The sequence below is a fragment of the Leptonychotes weddellii genome, chromosome 7, assembly GCF_054177405.1.
Source record: "Leptonychotes weddellii isolate Sample4059 chromosome 7, ASM5417740v2, whole genome shotgun sequence".
NCBI lineage: Eukaryota > Metazoa > Chordata > Mammalia > Carnivora > Phocidae > Leptonychotes > Leptonychotes weddellii.
Window position 1 is genome coordinate 87,940,187 of NC_138375.1, and position 20,729 is coordinate 87,960,915.

Here is a 20,729-nt window from a genome sequence, read left to right on the forward strand (position 1 = left end):
GCGGCTTTCCCTGGCGGCTTTCCGCATCTCTTCCGTGAGTCAGAGCAGAAGAGACCATTTCCAACCCTCTGCCTCAGAGCAGAGAGACCGCGGTCTGTTCTTCAGTGAGCTCTCCAGGCCACACCGTCTCCGTTTCTGTCCGTGCTGCTATAAACTGCAGTGTCCTGGGTTGTTCACCCCTCCGCAGCACTCCCAGTCCTGCCTCCAGGTCAGGGCACGTCTCTGCCCTTTGTGCTTCTAAAACCGCCAGCCGCCCCCAGTTCGCAAGCATGACCCCGCCGCTCCGGGTTTCCGTCCCGGGGGCTGCCCTAAAGTCCTTTCCCCGCGGCTACCGGTCTGCGAGTCTGCGCCCCGTCCCCAGCGCGTGAGGGGCACACTGGTGGTGTAGGATCCCCATGGCCAGGCACCCTCCCGTTGCCGTTTATCCTCCAATATCTGCCCGCGGAATCATGGCTCCCTGCTTCGAACCTTGAAACCAACCGCCTGCAATATTCTGTTTGTAGAGATCCAGATCTTCTTACATCTCAGGCTGGTTTCGTGGGTGCTCAGAGTGGTCTGGTAGATATCCAGCTCAATTCCGGGGACCAGTTGAAATAGGGTCCCCTACTCTTCCGCCATCTTTCCTAGTCCTCTTCCACACACCCTTTTAAGAAAATACTAGAGGATGTTCACCACCAAAAGCGGGGAATAAACCGGGTGGTCTGTGCCAGAGCTGCTTCAGCAGTTTGGGCAGTGGCAGAAAGGACGCTTCCGCCCGGGTTCTGTGGCTTGCAAATATGGCTTTGCCCCGTACTGGTTTTTTGTTTTGTTTGACTTTTTTGGAATTTTCCCACGGTCGCTTGGCAGTGGAGTGGCGCTCATGCATTCTAGCCCCCTAAATCTTATAGTTTATACACTCATTCTGCTGATGGATTTTCTCACTTGACCTTAAGTATTTCACCACACCCTTATGCACCAATTCAGAAACCTGATTTTCACTAGTATTTTTCTAAAATAAATATGAATACCATCAATCAACTAAAACAGTATTTGGATTGAGTTCTAACATATCACTTAAATCAATTATCCAAATACATCTGATCTGTTTTGGAAAATAGTCACAACCATTTAAAAAAAGACAAGTTTCTGATACCATACATAGAGAAAACAAAGGAATTTTTTTTTTATTATTTCAACTACAATTTCAATCATGTAAAAAAGTTCACTGGAAAATGCATATGTTACAATAAGTTACATTTCCCTGGTTCTGATACTCTATCAAATCTAAGTGTTTCATTTTAAATTGGCTTGTCCCTATTGCCTAGCTACCTACATAAGACTATTCTCTTTCAGAAAACCTTTCCTTGATTGCAAAAACTCTGTTTCAAACTATAATTTACACTTTTATGTTTTCTTTTTCCTGGCTCTATCTTCTTTGTGTAATTGTTTTAAATTCCAATTAGGTGAGAAATTTTTCATAGACCAGGACTGTACCTTCTATTCTTAAGCACCTTTCTCTAAAGACAGAACTAGCAAAATGTAAAAAGCAAAAGCTTTAGAGAAAACAGATGAGTTAGTTAAACCAATTCTGCCACTTACTATCTGGATGACCAGTGTCTCAGATTCTTTATCAGTAAAACAGAAATAAAAAATATCCATTTTGAATGTTATAAGAATTCAGTAATGATAGGTAAAGCACATGACACAAAGTAGACAACTTGGTAAAAAGTACTCATACTACTGCTAAGAACAATCTACAGCTGCTACTTTTAATAAGTCCACCATACTTCTTGCTAGTAAAATCTTACAAAAAATTATATGCAAACCTCTTTTCATTCTTTACCAACAAATATTAACGAGTCTTGGTCCCATCTCCACCCCCCGAAATCATATTAAAAGAACTACATCTTGTGGAATAAAATATACAGCTCTTCTTTTTCTCCCTTTCAACTACAACCAAATGCACTCTCATACATACATTCATAGCACAAATTTACTATACAGCTGAAACTTATGAAATTGCCATTTTTACATGTCAATACTGGTCAGCTTATTGGCCATCCCCAATGGTTCAATCTGAAATTTGCTTGCTCAATGAACACTTTAGTAAACCCAGGCTGGGGTGTAGTTGCTATACATAAGCAAAGTCTATTAAATAAGGGCTTTGAAATAAAGTGAAATGTAAAAGTTCATTCTTATTTTAATGCTTTTACTTTGTACAAAGCTCTTCCTAAAACTAAAATGTTAATATAAAATATTTTGAATAAATTTCTAAGCTAAAACTACAATATCTTTGAGAATTATTTTCCAGACTATGGAAAACACACATCAGGAAGAGATGATTACGTAATGATCATTACACTGATCTGTAAATCCAAGCATACAATTGAAGAACTTCAATACCTTCACGAGGATGACTTGTATTTCAAAAGCCAATGGTGTTTAAACTACGAGACGTCTTGAGTGTAAGAATTACACTAAAGACTCAAAATACAGTAACAAAATTATTTGTCAGAGAAATTTTGGGGACGAACTCTCAACAGAACCTACCTCAATAGTTCTCAGAACTGGTTCAGAATACAATCACCAAAACAGCTACAACAAAAAGCACAAGTGCCCTGTGAGAGAGTAGGGCCCTAATGAAAAGTGTAATAAAATTCTCCAGGTGCTTCTAATATGCATCCAGGGTAGAGAACCCCTGTTTCTTAAGGATTTTTTTCATACCCCTACATAAATCAAGACTAAATTTTGAGGAAAAGAGTATGTTCCTAAGCCAAGTAAAGTTCCAGAGATTTTAGTCTGTCTACCACAGAGTAGAATGTTCTGTTTTATAGGAAAACATCACCCCTACATTACCATGAAGACAACACTTATACCAAAAAGCACTTCCCTCTCCTAAGAACTGTAGTAAGATTCTTAGGAGGGATTAGTAGCAATATAGAACATAAAAGAAAATTTGTAGTACTTCACTAGGACCATCGTGGTAATTTTCAATTATTACTGATACTCCTTTCTGTTTAAATAAAATTTAACTTTCTAAATTATAAGTAAAACACGAACAGCTTATTTTATATAACTTTAACCAATCAACTAAAAAAGAAATCATAACTGAAATATAATTCCTATTTAATTTCAACATTTAAAAGTAGTCCAATTAAGATAGTCTTACTGTTCTAGAATCCGAGAATGGATTATATTCATCAAGTCCTGGTGGAACATTTCTTGTCACTTGTGTAACTGATGGGTCCTGGAATAAAATTCAAAGGAGAAAAAAAGATTACTCAGCCTTTAAGGCACAGTTTTGATATTCACAAAGCACTTGCTCTATCTGTACTTTTGTTCACCCAGCAAAGCTAAGAGAGGAGAATAAAGAAGATATCAGATTTACTCAGTCCCATTCCAACAAGGTTGAAATTTATACCCACAGCCCTCACACCCTCAATGAAAAATTTGCATCTGGGTTAGATGCAAATCAACTGCTATTATATAAAGAATGAAAACAGTTATGTGGAACTGACTGCACAAGACCATCTTGGGAAATCTTGGGCAAACCCACCATCCTTTCCTTTGGGTTCCACAATGAGTTCATGTCTCCCGCCCCTTTTTTTTTTTTTTTACAATATCTCCTATCACTTTTCCCTACTGCAGATACAAAAACCACATTACAAATCAATGTCATGTACAGGCAACATCTAGAGCATCCAAGATTAAGCACCACTTACTTGTTGTATTCTACTCCAATAGTTTCAGTTGACTACAGTTTACTGTGTCCTGAACGGTTTCCCCTTTTCCAAGTATAATATATTACCATAATATCCCAGCTTTTCAAATCTTTTCATATTAGGCTTTCAAATAAATAAGTCCCCAAATCCTAGAGAGTTCATCTACTTTTCTTGTGAATGAATGTAAGACACAAACATGAACATCTCAACAAAACCAACTATGTAAGTAACATGAAAAAGCATTTACAAACTGTAATACAGCCTCACTGACTTTTCTGTCTCTAGTCCCAAGCTTTGGCATGCATCAGAATCAAACACAGATTGCTGCACCCACCCCAGGGTTCTGGGATGGAGCGTCAGAATCTGTATTTCTAAAAAGTCCCCATGTGATGCTGCTGCTGGTTGGAGAAGCACTGCTCTCTCACCTATACTGTACTTTCTCCTATCCACCCTCCTCGACACAGTCATCAAAATCACATCTCAAAAATGAAAAGCTTACCTTGTCATTCCCCTCCTCCAACCCCTCTCCTCTGTTCCTCACCCATTTCAGGTTTTTTAGAGGCTCTCCACCAAGACAAAATACAAATTCCTCAAAATGAGATACAAGGCTTCTGACCATCTAGCTTAGTCCCTGCCTACCTTTCCAGACTCATAAACTCTCTCACAAGCACCTTCCCCTACCCAGATCTTCACTCTCTACCAAGTCAAACAAGCTATTGCATAAGGAGCCTTGAACTTGGCAAAAAGGAAGATGTAATGATAAATTAAAAGTATGGCACGGACAAAAAGTAAAAACTTTGCGCTTGCTCAACAATAAAAAGGGAAGGAGGGAATGAAATCACTCTACTTCTCAGCATTCTCTTCCCAAGTTTATTCAAAAACGTGAGGAGCAGGAAGATTATCAAGAGAGAATGTGTGCCTCAGGGAGAAAATTAAGAGGAACATGAATATTTTAATCCAATTTTTCAACTTGGCACTGCTGTAGTTATCTTAATTTAGAAATGGGTTTAGGGGAGCACCTGGCTGACTCAGTCAGTAGAGCATCAACTCTTGATCTCAGGGTTGTAAGTTTGAGCCCCATGTTGGCTGCAGAGATTTCTTAAAAAATTAAAAAAAAATTCTTTTTAAAGAAGTGGGTTTGGAGTCACCAAGTAGAGACTTAGCAAATCCTCATGGTCCAGATGCAGTCTCAATGTCCACGCCCCTTATCCCTACCCACAAAACCAGGTGACCCAGGAGTCCTCAGCACCATATTCTTCCTTGGCATTGCTTCCTCTGGCAGAATACTCTAAGGGAGGGTAAACCTAGCAATCTCCTCTTCCTTAAAGACTCAATCTGAAGAACAATTCACATGCTAACTAATAAAATTCCTGATACCCAAGTCATTTCATCCCAGGCTAAGTGCTTCCACAAAGCTTGGTATTTATCTCCACCAGCATTTATTTCACTGAATCAGGATGATCTTCATACAAGTCCCTTTTCCCAAATTAGAATGTCACTTCTTTAAATACAAAAAATATATAAATAGATCTTTTTTACTTAATCATACATGCCTAGTGTTAAGTGATTATTACCACTCCCAAAGAGAAAAAAAATCCAGAGAGTAATTCCTCAGGATAGTAGCACCAGTACCTGACAAAAAAATGTGCACAAATATGAAGCTAGTTCAAAAATTTAAGTGAAAAGATGCTGATCTCACTCATAAGGGAAATACTAATTAAAACTACCCTAACATAATCATTTCTCACCTATCAGATTAGCAAAAATCTACAAGTCTAACAGAGTCTAGTGACAAAAGTGTGAGGAAATAAGACTTCTCATACATTACTAATGGGAAGAGAAATTGTTACAACTCCATGGAGGGACAGTTGGCAACAGCTAGCAAAATTACATCTACATTTATACTTTGACCCACAATCTCACTTCTAGGAATTTATTCCTAAAATATACTGGCAAAATACTATTTATAATAGAAGACTGGAAGCAAACTAAATATCAATAGAATATAGTTGAATAAACTATGGTACATGTACATGATAGAGTACTATGCAGTTGTAAAATACTATAAGAAAATCTATACACTGCCATGAAATGAGTGAAAAAGGTGTAAAACAATGTAAATGTTACCTCTTATTCAAAGGAAAAAATTAATGTGTATGTGTTTATTTAAATGTTTAACAAGATTAAAAAACCAGGGGTGCCTGGCTGGCTCATTTGGAAGACCATGCAACTCTTGATCTCAGGGTCGTAAGTTCAAGCCCCGTGTTGCATGTAGAGCTTACTTATGTAAAACCAATGATTACCTATGGGGAGATGAAGAGAACAGTGATAAGAGAGCACAGGGTTGGAACCTAGACTTCGCTGAACGTCCCTTGTTTTATAGTTTTTACTTTGGAGCCATGAAAATATTATATAATTTAGCAAAATGTAGAGTGAAAAATATGGATCCTAGCCAACATTCATGCCATCAATGTCATTCTTTCAATACTAGCAAAATACAGTGAGTCCAATGAGTCCCAATTCTCATTTTATAAGTACACACAGCAAATTATCAAGTGTCCTAAAATTCACATTAAATTTTTTTTAATCCTACCTAAGGTATAACTTAGCTCCAAAGAGATGCAGAATGAAATCATTCTTCCAATTTTCTTTTAACTACAATAACAAAAACATACTTGGTTTCCTTCTAGATTCTAGAAGAGTTTAATCCAGGCTGAGAGTTAACTGACAGTTTAACAAAAGCACTGTGTCAAGTGAACTGAGTTCATTTCTAGTTAGTCTGGAATTTCTCCTTAATGCAGTATTAGGTGACAAAGGAGTAGAATATGTACAGGATTTGCCAAGAATGATTTAGGAAGATAAAGAACTGCTATCTCTGAATTATTACATGACTAACATTTCAAATTAGTTTTAATAAATGTAAATAGTATTGAGGAAGCTGCAGTCTGTAAACTGGAAGAAAACAACAAAGCTTAAGATTTAATAATGAATAATCTTTTTTTTTTTTTAAGATTTATTTTGAGACCGTGTATACACGACTAGGGGGAGGGGCAGAGGGAGAAAATCTTCAAGTAGACTCCCCGATGAACCAGCGCAAGGCTCGACAGGGGACTTGATCTCACGACCTAGAAGATCACGACCTGAGCAGAAACCAAGAGTCGAGCACTCAACCAAGTGAGCCACCCAGGTGCCCGAATAATGAATAATCTTTTAAAGCCTATTAAGTGTTTAGCACTTACATTACTTCCAATCCTTGCTATGATCCTCACTGATGGATGGTATTATTCTATTTTTCAGACAAAGAAGCTATAGCCTTGAAAAAGATCAAGGGGCACCTGGGTGGCTCAGTCGGTTAAGCATCTGCCTTCGGCTCAGGTCATGATCCCAGGGTCCTGGGATCGAGCCCTACATCAGGCTCCCTGCTCAGCGGAGAGCCTGCTTCTCCCTCTCCCTCTTCCTGCCGCTCTGCCTACTTGTGCTCTTTCTCTATCAGATAAATAAATAAAATCTTAAAAAAAAAAAAGATCAAGAAACTTCCTGAAGGACAATTAGTGTATGTCTGAGACAAAATATGAAGCCATGACTTTCCAATGCCTATATATCTATTCTTTCTATCAGATATACTAGAAATAGAATTTACCACAATCACAATTTTTATCAAGAAAAGACAATGGAACCTGGAGCCTGCTTAAGATTCTCTCTCTCGGGCGTCTAGGTGGCTCAGTTGTTAAGCGGCTGCCTTCGGCTCAGGTCATGATCCCAGAGTCCTGGGATCGAGTCCCACATCGGGCTCCCTGCTCAGCGGGAAGCCTGCTTCTCCCTCTCCCACTCCCCCTGCTTGTGTTCCTGCTCTCGCTGTCTCTGTCTCTGTCAAATAAATAAATAAAATCTTAAAAAAAAAAAAAAAAGATTCTCTCCCTCCCTCTCAAAAAAAGAAAAGACATTGGTTGAGCTGATTGTTTATTAATGATTCCAAAGCTTTGGCAGGAAAATACTACACTTTCTTTTAACACAACAAAATGAAACTGTTTCAAGTGCTACCTTGGTTACTTCTATGGCAGTGGTTCAGGAATCACCTGAAGGGTTTGTTAAAACCCAGATAACTGAATCCCATTCTAAATGTACCTTGATGTCTGAGAATCTGCATTTCTAACAAGGAAAACAATCTGAGATAGTCTCACTTTACTGACTTAAAGGAATATACTAGGCTTCTGTATTTTATTGACTTTCAAGAAGTATAGACATTCTTAAGAATTTAAATACCCTGGGGCGCCTGGGTGGCTCAGTTGGTTAAGCGACTGCCTTCGGCTCAGGTCGTGATCCTGGAGTCCCGGGATCGAGTCCCACATCGGGCTCCCTGCTCAGCGGGGGGTCTGCTTCTCCCTCTGACCCTCTTCCCTCTCGTGCTCTCTGTCTCTCATTCTCTCTCTCTCAAATAAATAAATAAAATCTTTAAAAAAAAGAAAAAAGAATTTAAATACCCTATTTGGATAGGACTACCCATAAACATTAAAGTTATAAATTTATGTCATTTAGTATGTCATTTAATTATGCCATGGCTATTATGCTAACCCGTTATTTAGTAAGCCACTTACTTCATAGTCATATTTCATTAAAAATTGAAATGCCTTATAAAAATGTTTTTTCAAAGAGTAACTAAAATTTCACATCTAGCATAATTAGCTTTTTTACATCTTTAATCCACATTTCTTTACCAAACCTTCTAGGGTAGTGTGCCTTCATTGTATTTCAAATTATATCATCCACCACGCATTAAACTGGACATTTCTCCATCACTCCACACATAACCTCTCAGGAAGATTTTAACCTGGCAGAAAGTACTTTCACCTTCAGCTACATGCAAGGAGATGAAGTCAATAAACAAGTTTTGTGGCTAATCAACTTCAGTACCCTGCTTATTCTTTTCTTCTCCATATATATACTATCTTCAAGCTAAATAGTCTAATAACATAATAGCCTACATGGATGATTGTGTACAACCATATATTATGTATCCACTTACTAGATCTGCTAACACTTAACAGGTTTGAGTTTCAAGATCAACACTCAAAACCTCATGTATCTTAGGTACTTGCTCTGTAATAGAGTACTAGCCTAGGAATTAGAAACTCTGAGCTCCTGGCAATGACTAGACTCTGTGAACTTAGGCAACATACCTAACCTGTCAATTTTCTCATCTGTAAAATAGGGGAAAATTCTGAGAGATCATTGTCCTGGTCAGTTGCAGCTCTGAAATGTTAAGCTATAGATTTTAAGTCTTTACCGTTCGGAAAAAAGCTGACTGTCTATATTCAAGTCCCAGTTCCACTAATGAAAAGTTATAAACTTTGAACAAGGCAATTCATACATCAGTGTGACTCAGTTCCTTCACCAGTAAAACATATCATAGAGCTCATGAGTTACTACATATAAAATGCTTACTACTATTCCTGCACATGGGAAATACTCAGTAAGTGATAGCTGAGACTGTTATCATTACCACTACCACCAAGCTAAAGATGAAACAAAAAAGCTTTCCATTTATGATTAACTGAGATATTAAGAAAGTATAGCGCATCATGTATGATGAATAGGCCAAAATACCCACAGCCACCTTGTGAGGAAAGCAACCAGACATTCTTTGCCCACCTTTGTGCCATGTGACCCTGTTATCTCGGCTACATGTTAAAGGATGAGGAATTGGCTTTTGTGCCAAAGGCAGCCATTTTTAGAACTGGAGGGGGAAGCCTGGTAGACCCCAACAGAAGTGACTCTATTGGATAATGACTGATCAATTAGATCCTATTTTTTGAGCTACTTGAATAGGAGACATAAAGACTGGTAATTAGTAGCAGGAGAAGAAGCTGACACTAGTCATGGTAAAAAGACAAATAGAAGCTAAAAAGAAGGTGACCAGAAAAGGGAGCAGCAGGTACAGCAGGGGCATGGCAATTACCAGGGTTGCCAATGTGTGCCCAAAGCAAAAACAGGGCCAATAGAGTTACTGCTATTCCAGTTGGTGAAGAATGACTTGGTGTTACAGGATTTTTCACTGTCCAGAAGATCCTCAGAAGGTCCTCAAGGTGAAGGAAAATGGAGAAGAAGGAGAAGAGCAGAAGAGGGAAAAGAGGATGGCAGAGATCAGCCCCCTAACCTTCACTTAAAAAAAAAAAATTGCGCTGTACTGGTTTAAGATTTTATTTATTTATTTAAGAGAGAGAATGAGATAGAGAGAGAGCATGAGAGGAGGGAGGGTCAGAGGGAGAAGCAGACTCCCTGCCGAGCAGGGAGCCCAATGCGGGACTCGATCCTGGGACTCCAGGATCATGACCTGAGCCGAAGGCAGTCGCTTAACCAACTGAGCCACCCAGGCGCCCCCGCAATTTTTATGTTTTATAAACACTGACTTCACATGAAAACAACTTCCACTGCTTGGTGGGAGGGAGGTGAAGGGTTGGGGAGAGGAAAAGGGTATTTGAGGAAACACATTGTTAGCTTCCAGAGTCTGTTTCACTACAACTGCAGAGATTGACTATGTTGGGGTACCTTTCCTCCCTCAACAATCCTTACAATAAATCTCTTATCACCTGAGGTAACCTGAGCACGTCTCCATGCTTTAAAACAGGAACAGGTGGAATCAATGTTCTTTGCCATTTCGTGTTCTGTTAAAACTATGTAAAGACAGTTTCCTGCCACTAACTAGATTTCAATAAAATCTGCCATAAGAGAAAGATTTTTTTAAGTATGAACATTTATCGGTCACTAGTATACATGACTCTTGAAATGTAACTAGTCCAATTTGAAGTATGTTGAAAGTACAGAACACACCATATTTCTGATTTCAAAGATTTAGCACAAACCAATGTACAATAGCTCATTAATGATTTTTATGGTGATTATGTTTTGAAAAGATATTTTATATATGGGGGTAAAATAAAATATTAAAATTAATTTCACCTGGTTTCTTCCCGTATGTCTACTAGGTAATTTTAAATTACATACTTAGCACAAATTATACTTCTACTGGATAATTTTTTTTAAGATTTATTTATTTTAGACAGAGAGCACAAGAGAGCATGCCAGTGGGGGGAGGGGCAGAGGGAGAGAAAGAGATTCCCTGCTCAGTGGGGAGCTAGATGGGGGACTCTCTCTCATGACCCTAAGATCATGACCTGAGCTGGAATCAAGAGCTGGATGCTTAACCTGAGCCACCCAAGTACCCGTCTACTGGACAGTTCTGAGTGAAGCAGTGCAATTTATTCAAGACTGGCTTATAATTTCACTTTCATCCATTTGGACAAATTCAATTGTGTTAGCCAAAGGGAAAACAACAAACTCAGATTTAAAGCTGAGTTTCCTGTAAGTTTTTCAAAATTGCAGAAGATGACAAGAGGGGTGCCTGGGTGGCTCAGTTGGTCCAGGGATCAAGTCCCTCTCCCTCTGCTGCTTGTGCTTTCACTTGCACGCTCGCTCTCTTTCTTTCAAATAAATAAAATCTTAAAAAAAAAAAATGACAAGAGACCTGATCAGCAGCTTCCCAATCCACTGTCTTCATATAACACAGTAGCAGACTTTTACTACACTTTTTCACTTAACTCACACCTTTTTACATGAGATGCTAGAAGACAATAATTTGAATATTAAAAACATTTAGAAGTAAATGCATATTTCCATCAAGCATGTCTGTGAGAAACTAAAGGCTAAAGCAAAGACGGATTCAAGGAGAAGAGAATTCATCTATTTGAGCACAATACTAGACTATTTAATTATGTCATATAATCCTCAGAACAGCCGTATTACTTAATTCTATATCCTTCACTGCTAACAATACTACCTAACACATGTTTAAAGTAATTTAGCCAAAGTCATATAGCTAATAAGTTGACATGGTAGGATTCAAATTCAAATCTGATCCCTAAGACTGAGTTCTTAGGAAAAAATGCAATAAGAAAACAAATTTATGTTTAAAACACTATCTCCTCAAAGGAAAAAGGCTGAATTAAACATGGCATTGCTCCACAAAACTTAATTAAAATACTCTTCAATAGCTCTACTTAACCCAATCAATATTATACACTAGACTAGGCAACTTGATTAAATAGAAGTCCCAAGCTAGAGGCTATGAGAGGCCCTACCTTCAGAGACTTAAATTTTTTTATCCTACTTTGTACTTCTCAGAACTACTATAATCACATGAATTTAATAAATACTGAGAATTTCACTTACCTGGAGAATTACTTATTTCTAAATGCCCCAATTATTTTTAAAAAACCAAAGAAACTATGAGAAGCCATTAAAAATCTCAGCAAGACACTAAAACAACATGTATTTAACAAACCTTTTATAACATATCGAAAGAAGTACTTAATAATCACTAGAAACTATTCAGTAAATCATGACTTTTAAAACCTGGTTTCCATTTTCATTATAAGTCCTGACTGTCTTACTCAAACCTAAAAGCAACTCACATACTAAATTTTGTGAACCCAAATCAGTACTTAGTAAATTAAAATAACTGAAGCCATCACACCAAGCAGATTTAATGAGATACCACTTCACACCTACTACTGGCTACAAACAAGAAGACAGAGACAAGTGTTGGCAAGGGTATGAAAAAACTAATCTGCTGGTGGGAATGTAAAATGGTACAGTCATTTTGGAAGTTACCAAAGTACCTAGCAGTTCCACTCCCAGGTATATATCCAAGGGAATGAAGACATGGGCCCACACAAAAATTTGTACAAATATTCATAGCAGCACTATTCCTAACAGCCAAAAAGTGAAAATAACCCCAATTTATATCAACTGACGAAAAAAAATGTATATCCATGCAATAAAAGTGTTATTTGGCAATAAAAAGAAATGAAGTCCTGATACATGCTACAATATGCATGAACCTTACATTATGCTCTGTAAAAGCTGCCAATCAAAGACTACACAGCACATGATTCCATTTATTTTTTTATTTTTTAAAGATTTTATTTATTTATTTGACACAGAGAGAGAGCGCACAAGCAGGGGGAGCAGCAGGCAAAGGGAGAAGCAGGCCTCCCGAGGAGCAGGGAGCCCGATGCGGGGCTCGATCCCAGGACCCTGGGATCATGACCTGAGCCGAAGGCAGACGCTTAACGACTGAGCCACCCAGGTGCCACCAGACCATTTATAAGAAATCCCCAGAAAGCATATTAGTGGCTGCCTAGGGCTAGAGGAATTGGGGGAAATTGGGGAATGACTGCTGCTAATGGGGTTTCTTTTTGTGGTGATGAAAAGTTTCTAAAGTTGATGGTGATGACTGCACAACTGCAAATACACTAAAAACCACTAAACTGTATACTTTAATTGGGTGAACTGTGCAATATATGCATATCTCAAAGCTGTTTTTTAAAAAGATAATCAGATGTAGTATTTCTTAGAATAAATGTTGCCAGCCAGCTATAAATCTCTAAGTCTTCAAAATCTAAATACCACATCACTCATTAAAGAGAAATACTCATTAGGTATGAAGTCAGGATGGAGAGGGCGGGGGTATTAGCTATCAGGGACCAAAATGACACCAGAATTTCCTATTATACTAAATCACCAAAATTTCTTCTGATATTTGAGAAACTGGGTAGCTAATACAGCTATGTGCCCTAGTATTAATGCACTGAAATCTAGAGACATAAGAAGAAAAAAGGTAATCATGAAGAACAGGAAAATAATAGGTCATATGTCTGTCAATGACCTGCAAGTTCAATCACCTTTGACCACTAATGAATAAATCACTGAAATGAAACCCTAGAGATCAGAGAACAGCAGTCTTCCCACATAAATAATCCCTCATTTTCAGTGAACTGTTAGATTTTTGTACAGAAAAGGCTGTTTTATCACACTCGGTAGTTCTTCAAGATTAATGAGTTTTTGATCATTATCCTTTAACATACTAAATACTGAAATTACCAGAACAATTTACCACTAAACGTGACAACCAAAAACCTATGAACAAATTTTAAAAGGTCTTAGGGTTTTGGGCTTTTTTTGGTCATATTATGGGCAGTGAACTTTTTTTTTTTTTTTTTTGCGAGAGAGAGAATGAGAGAGAGAGCACATGAGAGAGGGGAGGGTCAGAGGGAGAAGCAGACTCCCTGCCGAGCAGGGAGCCCGATGTGGGACTCGATCCAGGGACTCCAGGATCATGACCTGAGCCGAAGGCAGTCGCTTAACCAACTGAGCCACCCAGGCGCCCTGGGCAGTGAACTTTTAAATGTAATTTTTCCACCTGAGAATAAGTGTATACTTCATAGAACACTATCTTATGAAACAAAACCTGGCTAAATAAATTACTCGTTAACTTCGTGGTTAACAAGAGTACTTAAAATCAAGTACAAGTACCCAGGCCAGTACTTAAAATCAAAGCACCACCAAAGCCAGGCATTCTGTACAACAATATAGCCAAGGCAGGAAAATGTTCGGAGTTCGAACTGTGACACCAGGGATTCATCTCCTGCTAGCTTCCCATGACTTCAAAAAGGAATCATAAACTTTCAAAACTATTAGTCCCTAATGTAATAAAAAACAAAAAAACAGATGTCCTTTCCAAAAATCATCAACATTAAGCAACCAAGTGCACAACTTTCCAACATTTAAACAAAATTTAAGTCATAAAAGTACAATGACCTTTCCTTATTACCCTCAGTTCACATTCTGATCTATAACAGCCTCTAAAATGCCTAAGCTTTGTAATACAACCAGTAATTTGTATGTTTTGTTTTTGTTACTATTTCTGTTAAAACCAAAAAGTTTAAAAGTTAATAAAAATTCACCTGAGAAAACATAAGAAATTTAGGGATAAAATAAAGAATAATCACATGCTGTAACCAAAGATAATCTTGCACCATTATTTCCTCTGTTATTTTAAGAGCCTCCCATCTTTGCCTTGATTCAAAAGAAATATTCCTATAAGAAATATAAAAAAACAACCAATATCAAAGGCAGAAAAATTCAGTAATTTGCCTAAGGTCACTCAAGAAAGATGTAGAGAAGCAAATCTAGACAGCCTGGTTCCAGAGCCACCCTTTTACCTCCTCCCCTCAACAAGTGAGGACAAACCTCCACAAATTTCATTTACTCCTTCCTCTAATGCCCCTAATACCAGGTTAAGAACAAAGAAATGCCTCTCTGTAATATATGTACTTCACAGAACATTTTCTTATGAACTCAATGCTAAATGGTGATTCAGTTCTCCCGAGACACAAATACAAACATTTCCATAAGAAATTTTTTTAATCAAATAGAAGTATGCAATACACTTCTTTTAACCTTGGGAAATACATTAATTTGCATTTTTACAATACAACACTGACTTGTAAGCAATTCACTAAAATTTATGATTATTTGAGATGCCAAAAATTAAGCATGCTACGCCATAAATAAAACCACAAGACTGACGAAACCCACCTAAGACAAGCCTCAAAAGCTTTAGTAAAATTGCTAAATGGTGGTAAAATTATACTACTATACCAGCCCTTGGCCATCTCTAACATTATTCCTGATGCTCTTTTCCTATCACCTCCTACTTCCATTTCTCACCACTTTCCATATGTATTTCAAATCACCACATGAGGATTCTAATCACCATTAGAAGATAGCCATAGGAAGGGGCACCTGGGTGGCTCAGATGGTTGAGGGTCTGACTCCTGGTTTCAGCTCAGGTCATGATGTCATAGGTCATGGGATCCAGCCCTACACTCAGTGTGAAGTCTACTTGAAGATTCTCTCCCTCTGCCCCTCCCCCAACTCATGCTTGCTCTTGCTCTAAAATATATAAATCTTAAAAAAAAAAAAAAGATAGCCATAGTTAAAATGGCTACCAATAGCACATATATGACTCCGACACTGCTTGTATCTCTTTGAGAAAGCAAAAACTTCCAGTATTTGTTCTATATATATTGTTTCTACACTATGCATTGTTTTGACTGTTTGTGAAGCAAAAACTTTTAACAGCTACATAAACTAAATCACTTGCATTCAAATGTCTGATTTTTTTCTTCTATTATCAAGTTAAAACTATCAGTGTATAACTATCACAAATCCTTTCTTCCTAGTTTAATCTCACCAATACTCAAAATGCATTTTACCATATACATTCCTTGCTTTAGTAAAGAGGCTCTAATATTTCTGCTTATCTGCAAAAATAAATTCAGTAATTCATCTATATTCTGTAAAATATATGTAAAAAAAGGAAAAGTATCAAGTTGGTAATACTGATAATGTGTTCATAACTGCATTCTTTTTTTTTTTTTTTTTTAAGATTTTATTCATTTATTCATGAAAGACAGAGAGGCAGAGGGAGAAGCAGGCTCCCAAGGAGCAGGAAGCCCGATGCAGGACTCGATCCCGGGCCCGAGATCATGACCTGAGCCGAAGGCAGACGCTCAACCATCTGAGCCACCCAGGCGCCCCTCATAACTGCATTCTAAAACTACTGATGCAAGCACAGATTTACAAGCAATTGCAACACTAGCTCTGGCAACTTTGGAAGGTAGGCAAGCTAATATATATACTCTAGGGACACTCAGGTACTTAGGAGCCATTTTGCATGAAGTATAAGGGCTTTTTTAAATAAAAGTATTTCTTCTGCAAGAAGAAAGATTAAGAAAGAATACAGAAAATTTTGAAGAGGGTGCCAAGATCATTCCATGGGAAAAGAATCATCTGTTCAACAAATGGTATTAGAACAACTGGATACCCACATTTTCAAAAGAATGAAGTTCAACCTTACTTCACACCATATACAAAAATTAACTCAAAAAGAATCACAAACATAAATTTAAGAGCTAAAACTATAAAACTTTAGGAAAAAAACATAAGGGTAAATCTTCATTACCTCAGATTTGGCAAAGGATTCTTAGACACAACATCAAAACACAAACCACACAATAAATATAATTCAGACTGATCAAAATTTGTAACTTTTGTGCTTCAAAGGACATTAACAAGAAAGTAAAAAGATAATTGACAAAATAGGAGAAAGTATCTACAAATCATATATAGTTGACACCTGAACAATGCAGGAGCTTAGGGGGGCTGACCCCCCCAGGGGCAACAGAAAGTCAGTATAACTTTTGACACCCCAAAAACTAATACATATTGTGTATGTTATATACTATAGTCTTACAATAAAGTTAGAGAAAAGAAAACATTAGGAAAATCATATGGACGAGTAAACACACTTACAATAATATACTGTATTTACTGAAAATAAGTGAACCCATGTAGTTCAAACATTGTTCTTCAAGGCTCAACTGTACTTGGGTAAAAGACTTGTATGGAGAATGTATAAAAATCTCTTACAATTCAGTAATAAAAAAGACAAAAAACCCAATTTAAAAATAGGCAAAGGATCTGAATAGATATTTCTCCAAAGAAGATATACAAATGACCAGTAAGCACATAAAAATAAGCTAACACGATACAGCCATCAGAGGAATGCAAATCAAAACCACAATAAGATATTCCAAATCCACTAGGATGCCTAGAATCATAAACAGATAGTAAGTGTTGACGAGAATGTAGATAAAGCAGAATCCTCATATGCTGCTGGTTCCAATATACAATGGTGCACCCGTTGTGGAAAACAGTCTGGCAGTTCTTCAAATGATTCAACACAGTTACCATATGACCCAGCAATTCCGCTCCTAGGTACATACTCAATTTAAAACAAGTGTCAAACAAAAAGTTGTACACAAATGTTTACAGCAGCATTATTCATCATAGTTGAAGGGTGGCAACTACCCAAAAGCCCATCAAATAATGAACTGGCATTACTAATTCTTAAAAGCACTCAAAACCAAATGCCAGGGAGATTACTGGATTGCTCTCTTTGTACAGGTTTACAAAGAGTTCTTGCGGCAGTTCTTGCACAAGGAAGGGGAACACAGGCCTCCAACACTTTCTACAATGTGAACGAAAAAGCTATAGGGCAGTACAGGCTGTCTCAGTAGAAACAAATGAAATGGAATAAAAGTGGTGAGGGGACTCCGTACAATGTCAAATCCAACCAACCTCTACCCATCATCTTTTTTTGGTTTGTTTATTTGAGAGAGAGTGCGAGTGAGAGAGAAAGAGCACAAGCCGGGGGAGAGGGAGAGGGAGAAGCAGACTCCCCGCTAAGCAGGGAGCCCGATGCAGGGCTTGATCCCAAGACCCTGGGATTATGACCTGAGCCGAAGGCAGACGCTTAACCAACTGAGCACCCAGGCCCCCCTACACATCATCTTTTAGTTCCTTCACCTATTGAAAGTTGGGAAATTTCCCTCTTGTGATTTAAAAACATCTCCTTGTGTTTGGATTTTCATTACCTTATCACCAAAAACTAAGCACAGGTTTAATTATATTATGTAGACCTGTATTCTTTCATTTAGATCTATATTTGATCTAAATACAGGTTTAATTCTATCATGGTTTTGTCAAGAAAATGTTACTTCGCAACTACCTTTTGGCAATTCTGGTTGAAAGAAACAGACTCAAGTCACCTCAAATGCTGAGGGAAGGGAGGATATTTTAAAGATACGTACAGATAAAAGGGTGCCAGGTTTCAAAGACTAGAATTCCTCAACATGTAGGTCAAGAGCAGCTCTAATAAGAAACAAGAATTACAGAAAATGACCCTCAAATGCCCTGGTCAATTACTACTCCAGTATTTTGTGATTAGATAATTTGGCTCTTTCCCCTTATCTTTCCATGGTTATTTCCACTGTAACTACAGGACTTTTTCTCTGTGCTTTCAGTTCAAGTTCCTGAGAAAGATAGCTCACTTAACTATCACTGTTACTGCTGGAGCAAAATTTTACACCAAGCAATCCTAACTGCTCCTGATCATCTCAGAGACGGACTTTCCTTGGGCCAAGTAATGACGGCATGGTAAGAGTCACACAACAAAGGAAACAATCATCTATCATGTAAGCAACCACTCAGGGCTGCTTCCTCAGCTGACTCTGAGGCTCAGAGCATAGCAGGCTCCTAAAATATAAAGCCTCCTCTCTAGCTTATATGATCAGATGCAATCCCAATATCTAATAGATTACAACAGGAAAGAATGTATGCATTCACAAAATGGTCCATACAGGTACAAAAATGCAACAATTATATGGTTTCAAAGTAAAAAAAAAAAAAAACTTGAGACACAAAAATCTCTACTTTAGCATCTCTGGTACATCATCCAAATTCTGCTTGAATTCCTTCAACTGCTGGGGAACTCCAAACCAAAGAAAGCGTCATCAGGCTATTCTAATACATCTTTAAAAATCTTTATGTTAGGGGCACCTGGGTGGCTCAGTCGGTTAAACATCTGCCTTCTGCTCAGGTCATGATCCCGGAGTCTCGGGACAGAGCCCCCCCCCTTCCAGCTCCCTGCTCAGCGGGGGTCTGCTTCTCTCTTCTGCCCCTCCCCCTGCTCCTCTCTCTCTCTCTCTCTCAAAAAAATCTTTTTTTAAAAAAATCTTTACTTTAGAACAAAATCTACCTTCATGTAAATTCTGCCAATTAGCCTTTTTTTTTCTGAAGCAAAAACAGGTTTATTCAGCCCAGCAAGGATCCTTCAAGTATCTGAATATCTCATACTTCCCTTCAGCCTCCTGTAGACTAAATCCATTGAGTAATTTAAGCTTATTCTTCCTAAGACCTGATTCCAGACCCATGGCCATTCTCACTTCTTTGGGCACATCCTATTTTGTTCCAACCACTCTTTAAATACACACTTGGAATTGAAGACAATACCTGAGGGTTGGACAAGAACAGAATACTGTAGATTCATCTTTAGGAACTCATCACTTGTTTCATTAATCCAATATATATTTTTCAGGAACTATATCTCTCCAGTGATTCATATTAAGAAAACACCCTATAAATCTCCTGTATCTGCATTTCAGCACTATTAAATATTAATTGTATGCCAAAAAAATCTTTTTTTAGCATCAGCAAAAGAAGTTTACTTTCAAAATTTTTAGCATTACCATCTCAATTATGATTATTGTTAAAGTCATGATACCAAAATAAAATCATGTTCAAATACTAGTTATGCCATGGAGCATCTCTAAGAGGTACTCCACTACACTAACAGCCTCCCACTGTACCTGCCTGAGAGCTTTCAGGAGCCATAGGAGATGCTCAAGCTAGACAAGAAGTTTTCTACATCTTTTTTTTTTTTTTTATTTGACAGAGAGACACACAGCGAGAGAGGGAACACAAGCAGGGGGAGTGGGAGAGGGAGAAGCAGGCTTCCCACTGAGCAGGGAGCCCGATGTGGGGCTCGATCCCAGGACCCCGAGATCATGACCCGAGCCGAAGGCAGACGCCCAACGACTGAGCCACCCAGGTGCCCCCTACATATCTTAATAGTACTGATGCAGAGCACCCTGACGCTCTACCTTAAGTAAAAAAGATGGTCTCAAAATGAATTACAGATGTGTTTTAACAGATAGTTTGAACCCTGGTAAAATTAACAAAAAAAAAAAACTGTTAAGAGAAATGGGCCAGACTGGACTAAAAGGAACAGAGATTTCAAAATGAAAAGAAGCTTCTGGACTCCCAACTTCCAGTGGGTAAGAAACACACTGAAAAGTGCTACTCAGCTGCAAACATTTCTTACAGTAAAAAAGGACTTATCAGAGGGTGGAACCAAAACCAGAAGAAAATAATAGATTAGAGGAAGACTTCAGGTAGAACTTGGCGCTATTCAAGGAACACTCACTGCCCCAGTTAGGAGACCCTGACAAATGGGCCTGGCTGGATTTCAGACTTGCCACAGACCAGCAACTGCTACCTGTCTCCCATTCCTCCCCTACTTGAATGGGAATGTCTACTGGGGTTATCCTGTACTTACCTCACCATTTTATGCTGGGTATAGCTCTTCAGTTCCTAGGTCTATATCAGGAGGAACATAGCTCCTCCCATCAAGGAGTACAATCTAATCCTTCCCACTCCTTTTTGAATATGGTCTGGCTTTGTGTCTTGTTTGACTAACAGAATGTAGCCGAAAAGAAATGACTC

At 38.2% G+C, this 20,729-nt stretch overlaps 1 protein-coding gene across 1 annotated transcript in view; it reads right to left on the minus strand.

Moving 5' to 3' along the window:
- Nucleotides 1–20,729, minus strand: part of SCAMP1 (secretory carrier membrane protein 1) — a 114,888-nt gene that overhangs the window by 80,392 nt on the left and 13,767 nt on the right. The window contains exon 2 of the mRNA XM_006738033.3: nucleotides 3,149–3,226. Within this exon, the coding sequence (XP_006738096.1) occupies nucleotides 3,149–3,226 (78 nt within the window). The remainder of the gene's footprint in view (nucleotides 1–3,148; nucleotides 3,227–20,729) is intronic.